This window comes from Cynoglossus semilaevis, chromosome 1, assembly GCF_000523025.1.
Source record: "Cynoglossus semilaevis isolate Cse_v1.0 chromosome 1, Cse_v1.0, whole genome shotgun sequence".
NCBI lineage: Eukaryota > Metazoa > Chordata > Actinopteri > Pleuronectiformes > Cynoglossidae > Cynoglossus > Cynoglossus semilaevis.
Window position 1 is genome coordinate 17,029,797 of NC_024307.1, and position 14,117 is coordinate 17,043,913.

The 14,117-nt window shown below is 39.6% G+C and overlaps 2 protein-coding genes across 4 annotated transcripts in view; both read right to left on the minus strand.

Moving 5' to 3' along the window:
• Positions 1-3,115, minus strand: part of kcnh5b (potassium voltage-gated channel, subfamily H (eag-related), member 5b) — a 62,504-nt gene extending 59,389 nt beyond the window's left edge. Inside the window, exon 1 of the mRNA XM_025055376.1 lies at positions 2,986-3,115. The gene's annotated coding sequence lies outside the window, so the exon portion shown is untranslated. The remainder of the gene's footprint in view (positions 1-2,985) is intronic.
• Positions 3,116-4,027: 912 nt separating this feature from the next.
• The window catches only part of ppp2r5eb (protein phosphatase 2, regulatory subunit B', epsilon isoform b), a 28,349-nt gene continuing 18,259 nt past the window's right edge, over positions 4,028-14,117 (minus strand). For all 3 annotated transcript variants that reach the window (XM_008315463.3, XM_008315455.3, XM_025055850.1), the window contains exons 3-14: positions 11,959-12,155; positions 11,233-11,334; positions 11,044-11,136; positions 9,869-9,999; positions 9,376-9,435; positions 8,757-8,865; positions 8,604-8,657; positions 8,460-8,510; positions 8,051-8,170; positions 7,793-7,920; positions 7,465-7,566; positions 4,028-6,980 (exon numbers count right to left, since the gene is read on the minus strand). In XM_008315463.3, coding sequence (XP_008313685.1) covers positions 6,881-6,980; positions 7,465-7,566; positions 7,793-7,920; positions 8,051-8,170; positions 8,460-8,510; positions 8,604-8,657; positions 8,757-8,865; positions 9,376-9,435; positions 9,869-9,999; positions 11,044-11,136; positions 11,233-11,334; positions 11,959-12,155 — 1,247 coding nt within the window. In that variant the 3' untranslated portion in view covers positions 4,028-6,880. The remainder of the gene's footprint in view (positions 6,981-7,464; positions 7,567-7,792; positions 7,921-8,050; positions 8,171-8,459; positions 8,511-8,603; positions 8,658-8,756; positions 8,866-9,375; positions 9,436-9,868; positions 10,000-11,043; positions 11,137-11,232; positions 11,335-11,958; positions 12,156-14,117) is intronic.

Below are 14,117 nucleotides of genomic sequence, written 5' to 3' on the forward strand. Positions count from 1 at the left end.
GCAGGAGGCAGCATTGTTCATGTGGAACAGCTGCTCGTGACCAAGAGTCTGACAAATCGTGGTTTTGGTGGTTCAAGACCTCGACACACAGAGAGGACATGGACCTGGTGTGTGTTTCTGCTGGGCTTTGTTACCGTCTGCTCAGGGGCAGCAGTCAGACCACCCTCAAGGAAGAGCCAGGAATTGAACGCTGTCCCTATGACCTTTGATGCCTAGCTATATTCTTTGTTGGTTTTTCACCTATTCTTTCTTTGTTTTTTGCTTTTTTATACATTTTGTGTGGGATGTTACCATCCTTATTACTTTAAACTTTTTTGTTATATTTTGATCAACTTTAAGCTTTATCATAATTTTGTCAGGATTTATGCTAATTTTTTAAGCTAACTTACGTTTGTCCGATTATGTTTCCACTAATTTGAGTAAACAGAAGAAATTATTTCCCAACAGTCAACAATAAAAGCTGGCGTTCCCCTGATCAGACTGATCCCTGAACCTCGGAGGAAAAGCTCTTCCAAATTTACTTCACCTTCAGAGCCAGAAATGCAGAACAAATGTTGCAGAAATATGAAAATATTTCTAAATCAAATCTATTTTCCCCAGGCATCCAGGCTGATTTTCTTCTTCCTCTAATTTGATTTTCCTGCAACTCGTCTCATTTTTCTGACACTTGTGTTTTACATCAGGTAAAGTACAAACTGCCTGGAGGAAGAATAAAATACAAATTGAGAAGTATAAACGCTTCACTCTCCTGTTGTTTTTCTTCTTGTGGTAAAACTATGTCACTGCAGCTGGAAATCTGTCATATTTAAACAAAATTGTTCCGTTCCTCTGCGTCAGATTCCAGAGTCAGGAATCAAACTTATCTGTGTCATTAATAAAACTTTGTAGTAAAGATAGTAAAGTTAAAGAAACACAGTGATGAAATGATACATTTATGAAGAGAAAAGAAATACAGAAAACTATTTTTAGACTTTGTTTCTTGGTGGAAAGTACACACAGTATCAGTGAGACAAAGTTTTGCTCAGGACACAGCAGGGTGAGTCAGAAATAGAGAGAGAGAGAGAGAGAGAGAGAGAGACCTACAAAGGGTTATTCCCGGCTACAGTTTCTATATCAACTGTACAGCTCTCCTGCTATAAGACAGAAGGTGAGTCATAAAACTACGTTCCATTTCTTTAGCAAAGGAAAACATCTGGAAGGGCTGTAGAACTGGTGAAGTATTTAAATGACGCTGAACACTGGAGGAGTAAAGTCTTAGCTTCAGGACCAGAAGACAATAATAAACATACAAGACACAAATACACTACTAAAAAATGCATTGATAAAATTGAAAAGGTTAACGGTGAACAAAAACACAACAATAATCGCACAAATGTGTTAAATATAATTAACAATAAGTCAAAGATGACTTAGAATAGGTGAGTCAGACACCGATAAAGAATTTATGCTCACAAGTTAGCCATATCAAGGCTACGCTACATTGAAGTTACAAGGTAGCATGTAAAAAGCAAATAAAAAAAACAACAAAATTAAAAAAAAACAAAACCATAGCCAAACATTATGCAGTTGTCGCTAACAACGAGAATCAAATGCTATCAATGTTCGAAGGATGACTACAAGTTAGCATTCTTAGGCTAAGGTTGGACAGCTCATAGGAAAAAGAGGCAAAGTGCCAAGAATCTAATATTTATCTAAATGTTAGATAAAAATAACAATAGGTAATAATAGTTAAAATGTTGTCTGGTCTTTTGTCCTTTGGTTGTAGATTATTTTTGATTTACCTTTAAGAAAGTGTGCATCAAAACTTCAGTCTGACACAGTTTCATCAAATGAATGGCTCTAAGCTGAAGGAGTGGCCCAGTTGGAAAAAGTCCAAACTAAAAAAAAAAAATCCTGCTCCATCAGCGTAATTCACATAAATCACAGGCGGCTGCATCGACTCAGAAAACAGAGTGGTTCTAATTAAGTTGAAAAGAGAATCGGGTCAAATGAAATGTAATTTGCCTCGATTTAAAACAGCAGGAAAAAAAATTCATCTGGACTCAAAGTCAGGACAAATTAACTCAGTTGGATTTTGGATGTGAACTAATTTTTTGGGACAGAAATCAAAGAAAACATTTAGCGCCCGGTAATTTGCCACTTGTTTTTTCCTCTTTACACAGACTTCTCTTCATGAATCTGAAGTTTGTAAACCACAGCTTTACTCAAAGAAGTCCATTGAAAAAAACAGGATTTTAGCTCACAGTGACACAGAAGCTTCTGCTTCTCTTCTGCCCCCTGTGGTCAGTTTGTGTAAAGTGGATAAATCTAAGGCGAGGATTCCAAAGAGTGAAGTCATTAAATGACGCTTTCAAACTTAGTAATGAAGACAGCAGAGAAACTGCAGCTCCTGTGGACAGATCAGCTAAATCAGTGATTTTCTCAAAGGACTTTTGTATGAATGACCTGAGTGGTTTTACAAACTTTTTTTCTTGTTAGAAAAGACAGATAACAATGAGATAAAGAAGTGCACTCACTCATAAGACACTGTAGATGTGAGATGGAACAGGTTAAAGGAGAATAAAACGAGGTTAACAAGTTAAAATTAAAATTTTAAGATAAGGTATTACGGAATAAAGATCAAAGTGACTGCAGCGAGATAAGATTAAGATTAAGACTAGGAAGTCTTTTATTGGGACAGAAGAAATTAGATAGTCTGGACAAATCCTGGTCTCTCTCTCACACACACACTTTATTTACAATTATTCACAATCCCAAATATGTCAGAAACCCTTTGTTGTATCTTGCTGGAACAGAAAGACACATAATAACAGGTAGATGTATGTGGTTCAAACCCGTTTCTATGTGTGACTACTCAATATATTGGATTGACGAATATGAAAAAAATCCCAAGATAAATATATTTTATAACTTAAACTTTAGCTTCATGGAGTCTCGACGGTTCACCTTAGTGGGGGCTTGTAGTACGTGTGGAGAGTTACTTACAGCACTATATTAGCGACTCTGTCCTCGTATTAATCAGTTCACGGTACCTCACAATCCCCTTCACAACTTTGTCAGTCAGCTTGTCCGTCGTGGACTCATGAAATGTCCTGAACCCCGTGAAGCTGGTCCGACCGGAAGTTAAAGCCTTCGCCGGATGAGACGGTGTTGTAATGTTCTACAGTGTGTGCAAAATATAATGTGTGTATTAGACTGTGTATTGGAACAACGATATGAACGCTGGAATTATTGGATCTACAGAACATTCTGTCATTCTGTCCATGCGTTAAATATGTTTTGAAAAATAATAATCTTAAGGAATCTTATAATTCCATAACACGACAATTAACTTTTTTAGAAAATACGTTGGGATTATATAATAATACTATTAAGGTAATTATCATAATAATGTTTCTAATTACAGTTATAACCTGAATAACCAGACTACTTCTACTAATTTCAATTATAATTAGAATAATGAACAATTAAACCGGTCAGGCAGCTGTTATATATTCCCACTTGTTTGAATTGAAGTTGAATTGGAAAAATCTTAAATAACTCAAATTAAAATAATTTCTTCATGCAGTTTACTGGTTTTACCTGAACGATGTGGGACTTTGTTGTTGTATTTTAATGTGGGTCACACCAGTGGTACTGGGAGGGACAGATATTTTCTAAAGTGGCGATGTAGGTCTCTATAAACCAGAGAAGAAACGGACAGAGCTGGGTCACTTCTGAACTACAGGTCTCTACTGCCCTCTAGAGGCAGATTCCGGTAGTGTAAGTAACGAAACTGAACCGGAGAATCCACTTGTAGATAAGAAAATATATGGTATATAAATAAATTGATTTAATTGATTTAGTGCTAATTATCAGAAATTCTGACAATGGTGATGTTTTTGAACGATGGATTGACTTTATTCATTGAGTTTCACCTGAATTTCAGGAAATAAAGTGTATTCACACTGTCTCTTTCTCTCTCACACACATCCTCTGAATCCAGTCAATAAAGAACTTCAGCATCCAGACTTTATCACAAAACAGGTTTAATTTAATATCTCTTTATTTTTTTTAAATAATTAAACATTTGTTTTTTGTTTTGTCTTTTTTTACCAACCCTTTTTTTCTTCAGATTTTGGATCATTTCTTTGCAGCCGTTCAAAATCACAAGTTTAATTCAATTCTGTCAGAGAGGATGAGGTTTTCCTGTCAAGCCTTCCATCAGGCAAAGAAAAACATCTTCTATTCAGTTCTGACCTCTGACCCCGCTGCCTACTTTCCTCACCCCTAAAGCTCCCTTTGCCTCCCCATTTGAAAAAAAATCCATATGGTAAAAAGAAATAAAAAAACCCTCCAAAACAAGATAAAAACAGATCCGGGAGGAGCGAGATGCAGAAAAGAACAAACATACTACCAGAGGGGGGCGCTATCATAAATACCTCACCAGTTTCCTAAGCAAAAAAAAGAAAGAACCAAAAAGCTAAATTTGACTACAAAATTCAAGATTAATATCAGTGAACTGCATTTCATCCTCTAACATTTTACAAACATTTTTTTTCTTTTACTGTTGTAATACTGTAAAGTCAACTGTCTCCTCCTGCTGGTAAGGAGGAGGCACACACCTTTTACATAAAAGGAGGAGTTTTTTTTCCTTTCCTTTCTTTTTGGCGCTCCTCATTTGATTTTTGTTGAATCTGATAATCATCAGGGGCAGAGGAGGAAGAGAAGGAGAACGATGAGAAGAAAAGGGGAGGAAGACAGGAAGGGCTGAATCAGTACCAGACTGATACCAGAAGACTAGGATTGGTGGAGAGATGACAAAGGAAGGAAACTTTACAGAGGAAAAAACTGAGGGTAGAACAAAATAATGAAGTGAATAAAAAGACTTTGTTTATATGTTCATTCTTCACTGTGATCCAAATCATTTCATCATGAGCACCAACCAAACAGAACACAGTAGGAAAACCCCAAACCACAAAAGAGTAGGTGATGCTAATGTACAAAGTTAAAAGAAATAATTACACTAAAGACAAAAACCTTCAACTACTCTGACATTTCCGAGATGGATCATTATCAGGTGGAATTAGGAGAAAATCTGTGAAAATGTTTTTCATATAAAAATAAGATTTTTTTTTTTTTTTTTACACAGAATTGATGCAAAGACAGGTTCTGGTCTGAACAGTGACTTTGAATCTGTTCCTTCTTTTACACATTTTCTTTTTTTTTTGTCTGGTTTAAATCTCATCTCAGTGTTGTAACCATGGAGTCCAGGACTCGTGACTCGATCCTGAGGATAACTCCACATCCTCAGGACTGGACTTGGACTCCACTCAAACTACTCTCCTATAACTTGGAGCACTGTTGACTTTTCAAAGCAGGTTCTTCAGTGTGTTTGTGATACAATGTTTGCAGAGATCCACAGAGTTTATCATCATATTGTCTTTAATTTCACAGAAATACTGCAGGCCATGTAAGTCAGATGTGTCTTTGTCATTTCAGGATAACAAAATTCCAACAGATCAAATTCAAATATTTTTCCAGCAGTGCCTAACGGGAGTGAGAAGACCACGTACACACACACCCAGAGGATTTGAGAACCTTGGTGTGTGCTGAAGTGTTTCTGATTGTTTCTCTTAATCAGGAGCAGTAGGAGGAGGAGCCAGAGAGTAGAACATGGAGGTAGAGAAAGATTATCAGTGAGGACACTCAAGTATAATTCACTCTCCATGACACCCACCTTTAACCTCAGCTCACAATGAACTCAACCAAAATCTCACCTTAAAACCTTGGAGCTCAAAGCTTCCTGTAGTTGTAAGGTAGGGCTGTCACTTTTTCAATACAATTTTCAGTGCTTTTACCTGACGACCAGGGGCAGCCACATTCTCCTGCACAGTCACTGAGGCATTAATTATCAGCCAAAAAACAAAACAAAAAACACAGTGAAGAGTGTCATAGTTAGTGTCATATTTGTCCACCTAAGGGGAAAGGGTCACTTACTTACTAACAGCAAAGTTACCAGCTACTTTTGACGGGGATCTGAGTTTACGCTGCACTTAGACGCCCCCTGCTGGATGTAGCTATTGCATACAGTCTGAAAACAAGGGTTTAATCCTCCAATTTGATTCGGATTTAAAAAAAAGTGACAGCCCTGTTGTTGAGGTGCTACTACAACGAACTCAGAGGCAGGTTTGACCCAAAACTTGTCTTTAGTCTTAAAAAAAGACATGTATACACAAACACACACAAACACACGCAGGGTGCAAGTGACAGAGGCAGCATCATCAGTCAGGGAGAAGAAGGGAAATCAAAGAGAAAAACTGAAAAGGTTAAGAGGTCGACATTGGTTAAGAAGGATGAGCTTTTTAAAAAATATTTTTGTCACTCTCACTTTTGTAGAAGTTGTTTTTTTATGTTGGCAACAGTCCAAACTTTTGTTTAGAGCCCCACCCACAGAAGTCATTTCCTCACTTTCTACTTTTTTTCCTCCTTTTTTTATTATTATTATAGTTTTGTTTCTTTCCTGTTTGCAATAATATCAGTTTAAGGGGAACAAAAAGAAAAAAATAATTATTTACAGTGCTGTTGAAATAATGAAAACAGGTGATGAATCTACGGTAAAGTCATTTAAACATAGAAGAAGAAGAAAAAAAACAACATAAGAAAAACAAACAGAGGTGAAGAAACCAGCGGCAGCTCCGTGTACGTCCACACCACGGCCTTTAGTCGGGGCGAGGTTTTCAGAGCTGTGGGCCAGACATGGCTGATGAGGAGGAGGAGGAAGAAGAGAGGAAGGACTCAGGAGCAGGGGGAGGAGTCAGAGCATGAGGAACAGGAGAGGACTGAGAGAGGTGACGGGAGGGACGGGGGCGAGGTTTGGGGGCAGTTTGACGCCTGTTTGTTAAGTGGGGATGATTCCGTCGCTCCTAAGGCCCCGCTTCAGCTCCAAGTCCTCCAGCTTCCTCCACAGCTCCTCCCGCTCCTTCTCCTTTTTCTTCTCACTGAGACAAAACAAAGTTGGATTTTAATAAAACAAACAAACAAACAAAGAAACCTTTGTCATTGATTACCAGAAGCTTCAGGTTTTTTCTGGTGTGGTTGTATGAGATACTGATGTAAAACTCAAACTTCAATGAGTCAGAAACTTGTTGATCCAAGTCTCAGACGTTAACATCTACATTGTCACTCAGTGCTGCACTTAAGTACTAATTGCCCCTCTGCCCTGTCGACCCATACTAGTTAAAGCAGCGCCATCCAGAGTGAATCTGACAACAGCGACTGCAACAGAAACAATTTTCCTGCCAAATCACACGGTAATCGTCGTGATACAGCTCTGAAACCTAGGTCTGCTATTACTGACCACGAGGCAGTGACAGATGTGTTTGGACTGACACAGATTTGGAGAGGTCTTTTAATGAAGGCAGGTCTGTGACAGGTCGGAGTTTGTGTCAGTACTTCACAGAACCATGATGATCGTCTTCTTACCGCTGGCGGTCTGACTTGTAAGTGGACGTGAGCTCATCAAATAAAGTACTGTTCATCTCCATGAAGGCCTTCAGGACGTTGTAGACCAGCGCTACAATGGCCCTGTAAGGAAGGAGAGCACATCGACGTCAGAGGTCACAGCTGGTCACGTGACATGACATGCACAGTGATGGAAGGAAAGGTTCCATAGTAGAATCCTTTACAGTGTTCTAACAGAGAACTCTGGACTCAGAGTCAGCACTACAATAAATGAACTATTCTCTGTATGTAAATTAACTACAGACAATTCAAAACACTGAGATCTGTGTGATCTTTGAAGGGCACTCACGGGTTCCAGTGCTCTTTGGAGATCCTGTAGAGGCTGGCAAACATGATGGGCAGGATGACACTGGAGTTCTCCTCGATCAGACTCATGATGTACTCGTTGTTCCAGTAATACAGAGCTCGCTCTGCCACCTGTGGTGTCCACACAGACAGTTGTCGGGTCAACGCACTGGGAAACTTCATACTACATTTATTCCACTGAATTCAACACTACAGCTCTGGGTATAACCTTTATTCAAGTTAGAACCAGTCCGTCACAAACCTGGAAATGTGGGCTGGAGACACATCTGGAGATCTGTTTGAAGAGTGGCTCCTGGATCTTGACAAACTGTGTGGGTTCAATCACGTCCAGGATTTCTTCCAGCTCTCCAAGAAACATCACCTGGAACACAATGATTATTTTTACACTGTCAGACACGATCCTGAGGAACATGAACACGTGAAGGTCACTTCAACACACAGAGTGAAGTGAAGTCAAGAACCTCAGTGCGTTTCATCACTGATGAACCTTGGAAAATCTAAAGTATGTGATCTGTGGGTTCTGTTTCTGTGGATCCTGTAAAGCTAATGATCATTAAGTCACACTGCTGCTCAATGAAACAGAATGGACATGATTTCAGTAGTGCACGAGACCTTTGACCTTTCCTCGGGGAGGAATGTGAAAATCTCACCTCCTTTTGACTGCAGGTTTTTGGCCAGAACTTCAGTAATCCTCTGATGACCTGAGAATGAAAAACCCAGAGTTCATGTTTTCCAGAGTTTCACTTCAGTTAGTGAAGTATCTCAGTATGACTTGAATGTTATACGATACTCACTGCTTCTGTTAATGTTGGGTCTTTCTCTAGGAACTGTACAATGCAATATGCCAACTAAGGAAAAAAGAAAACATGGGAGTCAGTTGTCAAATGCTGACAGTAAAAAAACAAATAGTGATGCAGTGAAAACAGTGAGGTGTCTGTAGACGTTACCTGTGCATGGAAGAGGGACAGACTCCTGACAGTGTGGAGTGGAATCAACACTTTGACCAGGAACTGTTTATGCTCCGCTTTCAGTGGCAGAGCGAAACCATTAATTATACTGAAGGACGGAGAGAGGAATAAATGAGGGGAAAAGGGGGAGAGAAAAAAGAGGTGAACATGGAGAGAATGAACATTAGCACATGAAAGAGCGTTGTTGGAATAATCAGCAGCAGCGCATGAAACATCTGCAGATGTGACTGATCAGTGAAGCCTCAGATAATGGCTTTCACCTTCAAAGCTGCAGACGCAGGAAACACGAGTGAACGCCTGCATCGGGGTTTGTTCAGGCTCACAGTCATGTTTGCGTTACAGTCAGGAGACAGAAGTGTCAACACAAACTGAAGAAGGGAAGACTACATGATTACAACTGGAGAGGAAAGACTTGTCTGTCAGTCCCACTCTTTCTGGTACTAGAAATATCTGAACTGGAATACTACTCCTCTCACAAGCAGTACAATGTTCTGTGTATAAAAAATTCAAGAATAATAAAAAAAAGATAGAAAAACAAAACAAAATCCAATGTGTGTGTGTGTGTGTGTGTGTAGGAGTGTGTGTGTGCTCCACATACCTCCCCAGGATCTCCAGCAACTCCGCCACCCCATTGAAGTGCTCCGTCTCATAAACAAAACTGCGAGGACAGAGAGAGATGAGGAGACGAGGAGAGACAAAAGACAGGAGAGTAGGAAAAAGGTTAGAACACTCAGACTAATGAGGAGAGCTGGGGGAAGAGGCTGCCTTCAGTAAAAGTGGAGGAGAAAAGGAGAAGTGGGGGAGTCGTTTTCTCATTCTTACACGTTTTTAACCTAGAAAAAAATAAATGTCCTTTTAAGTAAAAAAAAGACCCCAAACAAATTACAGCAGAACCAAAATATAATCTGAATACACAAAAAATGTTTTCTACAGGGTATGTTTGCCTCTGTGACCCATCTCTCAGGTCAATTTTTTACTAATTTCAGCAGAATTTCATGAAATAATAAAAGCTATTGTCTAACTGTCCGGCTACGGGTTGGGACTGTTTTTTGTTTTGAAATATTTTATACTTTATCCGTTTTCAGACTCACCGTAGAAAAATATTATTGATCTGTTTTCGTATAAAAGCTCTCAGCCCCAGGAATTTGCCGTAGATTCTATGCAAGACTGTCTTCAGGTAGTCTCTCTCCCGCGGATCCTCACTGTCAAACAACTCCAGGAGCTGCAGGAGAAAGGAACAGACAGAAGGAGGTGAGGCTCAGCAGCTGAGGAGCTCACGAGAAATACCAGTGATCAATGATCAACCAAAGCAGCAGGGAGAAGACGTGAGATCGTTAATGTGCCTTTCTGTGTGGTGTCAGATGTTCAGGAAGTTAAGGATGCACCAATGTACAACACCAGTTTTGGGACCAATACTTCTTTAAATACACATTCTTGGATTGGTGCTTTTCAGCACAACCAGCAGCTCACAGGTCAGCCAGTGTTGGGTGTTAACCTCCTTCAATTCAGCGTCTCATGGGTGGTTTATTTAAAGAGAACATCACTGTCAGCAGTTTGGAGATATTTCAACATCAGGGGCAAAGTCACTGACTGGAAGGTTTTTCTGTTATGACACATACATTTACAAAAGCACCTGTGAACAAGTCACAGCTCTGAAGATGCTAATGTCTCTTCTGAGTTTAATGTCACAGTGGATTAGAACCATTTCACTCCTTTGGTGAGACTTGTTTATTTGAGTTATTTCTTTTGATTGGACATAGAACTAGTTTAACTCGGTGTAATTGACTAAATTTACTGGAAAGCAGGAGATGACGTTTTGAATTAAAATGTGTTACTGGTGTAAAAGCTCTGCTCACAGCTGGCCAAGTTAACAATGCAACAATTTTACATTTTTAACTTCTATATTAAAACTCTTTTATACATACTATTATTGGTGTACTGTCTAATGAGGTAAAAGTGTCAATTTGAAGACTTTGAAAAGACTTTGCAGGACTTTAACTATTTTTCTGTTTGATCTCATCACTATAGTTTGGGGTGAGATCACAAGCAGGTGTGCACACACATGAATACACACACACTGCCAACACCGTGTCACCCACAGACCTGTGCCACATAGATAATATTACCAGTTCTCTACATATTTATTGGGACAGAAAATTAAAATCCTGAAAAAAACTTAAACAGGGATAAGAATGGAAGGGTGTGCATACCTGTGGTCAGTGTTACATTGAACTTACACAAACAAGACATCACTCCTGTGACTCACCTGTAGGACAAACTTCTGGTCTATGTATTTTTTGGCAATGCTGGGCTGGAATTCCTGACTCTCCAAGAACCGGATGAAGAACTCGTATACCAACTGGAGAAGAGAGGACCAACATTCTCACCTTTAACACTGATGTGAACAAACATGACAAGACAAGCAGGGTGAGTCTGTTTGTGTGGGTGTGTGCACCTGTAGGTGTGGCCAGGAGGCCTCAAGTGTGGGCTCGTCCTCCTCAGGGTCAAACTCATTACTGTCACTGGGCGGAAGGGTTCGGAATATGTTGTGAGAAACCTGCATGGTGGGACATAATCCAGCGAATGTAAGTTTGTGTGCACTAATTATGACACCAAATACATTTATCAAACTTCAGAACATCAGGAGGCTTGTACGCTACATCCACATGAGTGTGCAGCATTGCCTACATGAGGGCAACTCTCTAGGAACAACAAATAATATGTGTTCAACTACCAGTCTGTAGGTGTAATCTAAGTTTAAGTTTTCCTAGAGATTTCAGAAGTAGTAAGTGCGCAATCCGAGAAAGGTTGCTCTACACCAGGGGTATCAAACTCAAATTTACAGTAGCCCAAAATTAAAAACTGGGACAAAGACGATATTTATTGAAAAATTGATGGCAATTGTGCATGTTTTCCCTTGTCTCCAGATATGTTATGTAAATTGAATCTGGATCAACCAAAGCTTAATACTATAAACACATGAGAAATTAAATTTGAAATAAAACACACATCAGTATGTGCTATAACATAGCGTATACAACGCTAATACTACAAATCTAGGTGCTAATATAGGGGCTATATACTGGCGAGCCAACTCTAGTACACATTTACAGGACTTGTTCTTGACTTTGCAGCACGTCTATGGAACTGTGTATAATAAGTATGGGTTCGTCTTGCTCACCATTTTGACGACCTCGGGGTAGGCCTGCTCTGTCAGGTAGCCCCGGCTGACTGTCACGTAGTCCACCAGCTCGTTGAGCGTGGAGCGCTTGTACTCCTTCATCTTGAGGTCTGACAGTGTGTCCATGAAGTCAAAGACGGTACAGCACTGCTGCAGCTTCTTCAGGAACAGCTCCGGCTGCTCCAGCGCCGGCACGTCTGCAGGAAACACACGTGGAAAAACGTTACTGCACGGAATTGACTGACAATGGCAAATGCGTAGTGAGTAATTGTAAGCTACGGTTAATACGTGTAGAAAATTATCATGGCTAAGACACCAATAATAAGCACGTTTGACTGCAAATTGCTACAACAGCATTAACGATTCAGTGTTTAGTGTAAACACAGTAAGATGCAGTGGGTAGTTTGAATGAACATTAATTCATTGCAAGCACAAATAAGGGTGCAACTATTTAGTAACTGCAACTCCATGAAAAATTTAGAAACAAACAAACAAACAAAAATCTTCCAGACATTGATTTTCCACAAAACTGTACCAAAAACGGACTTCATCAAAAATAGTCCTCCTGATACAACAGAGACAGTGTTTAAAAAGAAAAATCATTTTTTATTCAATTTAGAAAAAAAAAAAAAAGAACCAATGGCTATAGCATTGGTGTCATCACTGTCTATACAACTAATTTCAGCAGCTTAATGATGACTGACTCAACTTTTGATAGGAAATCTGCTTTTATTCTCACGGCTTCATCCACTGTGTAAACCGTCTCTGATCAGACGTGATGAGTTCAAAGGACTGATATGTCACAGCTACTGCTGAGCTGTCACCTGAGCTCAACAATGTAAGGCAGCATGTTTCTTTAGTCTGGTTTCACAGCAGCGGTGTTTGATGATCTGTAATCACCAACAACGCAGACCTGATCTTCCTGCTCCTGAAGCAGTGCAGAGACGACGGTGTAACAGACACACTACCATTGCTGCGGTGACTGTGTACAAGTGCGAGTGTTGTATTCAGATTACTCTTCAAAGTGCCGTTTTGTCAATCTGAATTCTTCTGCACACGTAGTCAAAATCCAGTGCCTTCTTGATAAGACTGTGTCTAACAGTGAAATAAACCCTCTCTACAGTCAGGTTATAAAAATGAGGTTGAGCCGCTACCAAGTAGTATTTCTTTTCTTTTAAACTCAGAATAAAATCTGCTATACTACACATTTACTTATCTACTTACTTTAAAATAGATGAGGTTGAGTTAAAAGTTGCAAAAAAGTAGCGACCATGGTTAATTTACATTTAATTTACGTTAATCCACAGCCAGGCCAGGCTTTTGGTTGGTTGATGATTAATGAAAATATTATTTCAATGCTATTGTGACTTCTAATTATTGAATTATATATAAGAATTTGTTTCACATTTTTTCTTCTTCAAAAATCAAGAAAATTAATGAAAATATACTATGATGATTGAGAAACAAATCTTGTGTAAACAATGAGGTTTCACGACACCATGACATATGGGCGAGGTTCATAGATATAGTTTGCATACCAGTGTGTACATGCATGTGTCTAACCCTCACTCATCTTTCCCTCAGTTCTGTCGTATAGTGAGTCAGGCTGAGGTTCATTACAGTAATTACTGCCTGAAGGATTCAGGGCAGGCTGCTGTTTCTAGAGCTCGGGGCCATCCTGCAGCAACGCCGCTATAGGATCATGGGTACACTCTTAAAGGAAGCTATTAATAGAGAAATAATCACACAGGACACTGTAATCCCTCTACAGAGAGAAAGGGAGAAAGCATAGCTAACTGGCTTTGAGCAGGATGAGCGAGCATGAATGAGAGAGAGAGAAAGAGAGAGAGAAAGAGAGAGAAGGGGGATGAGGATGAAAGACTGGCTGCTGTGTAGATAAGTGTATGAGCGTGACTGTGACCTAGAACAACCCACGAAATAACCATGGCCAGTGCATGTTGCAAGTTGAAGCTAACATGTCATTAGCATGGAAGTACTTTACAGCAGGCCAAGAAAACTCCAAGCTCAGTATGTGTAACAGTGGGGTGAACCCTAGGGTAGGGCTGCTCGATTATTGGGGCAAATTATGAACAGGTCATGCTGATCAATACTGATGTCATTATTGTTCATTGACTCTGGAAACACCGGCAAATACTTGT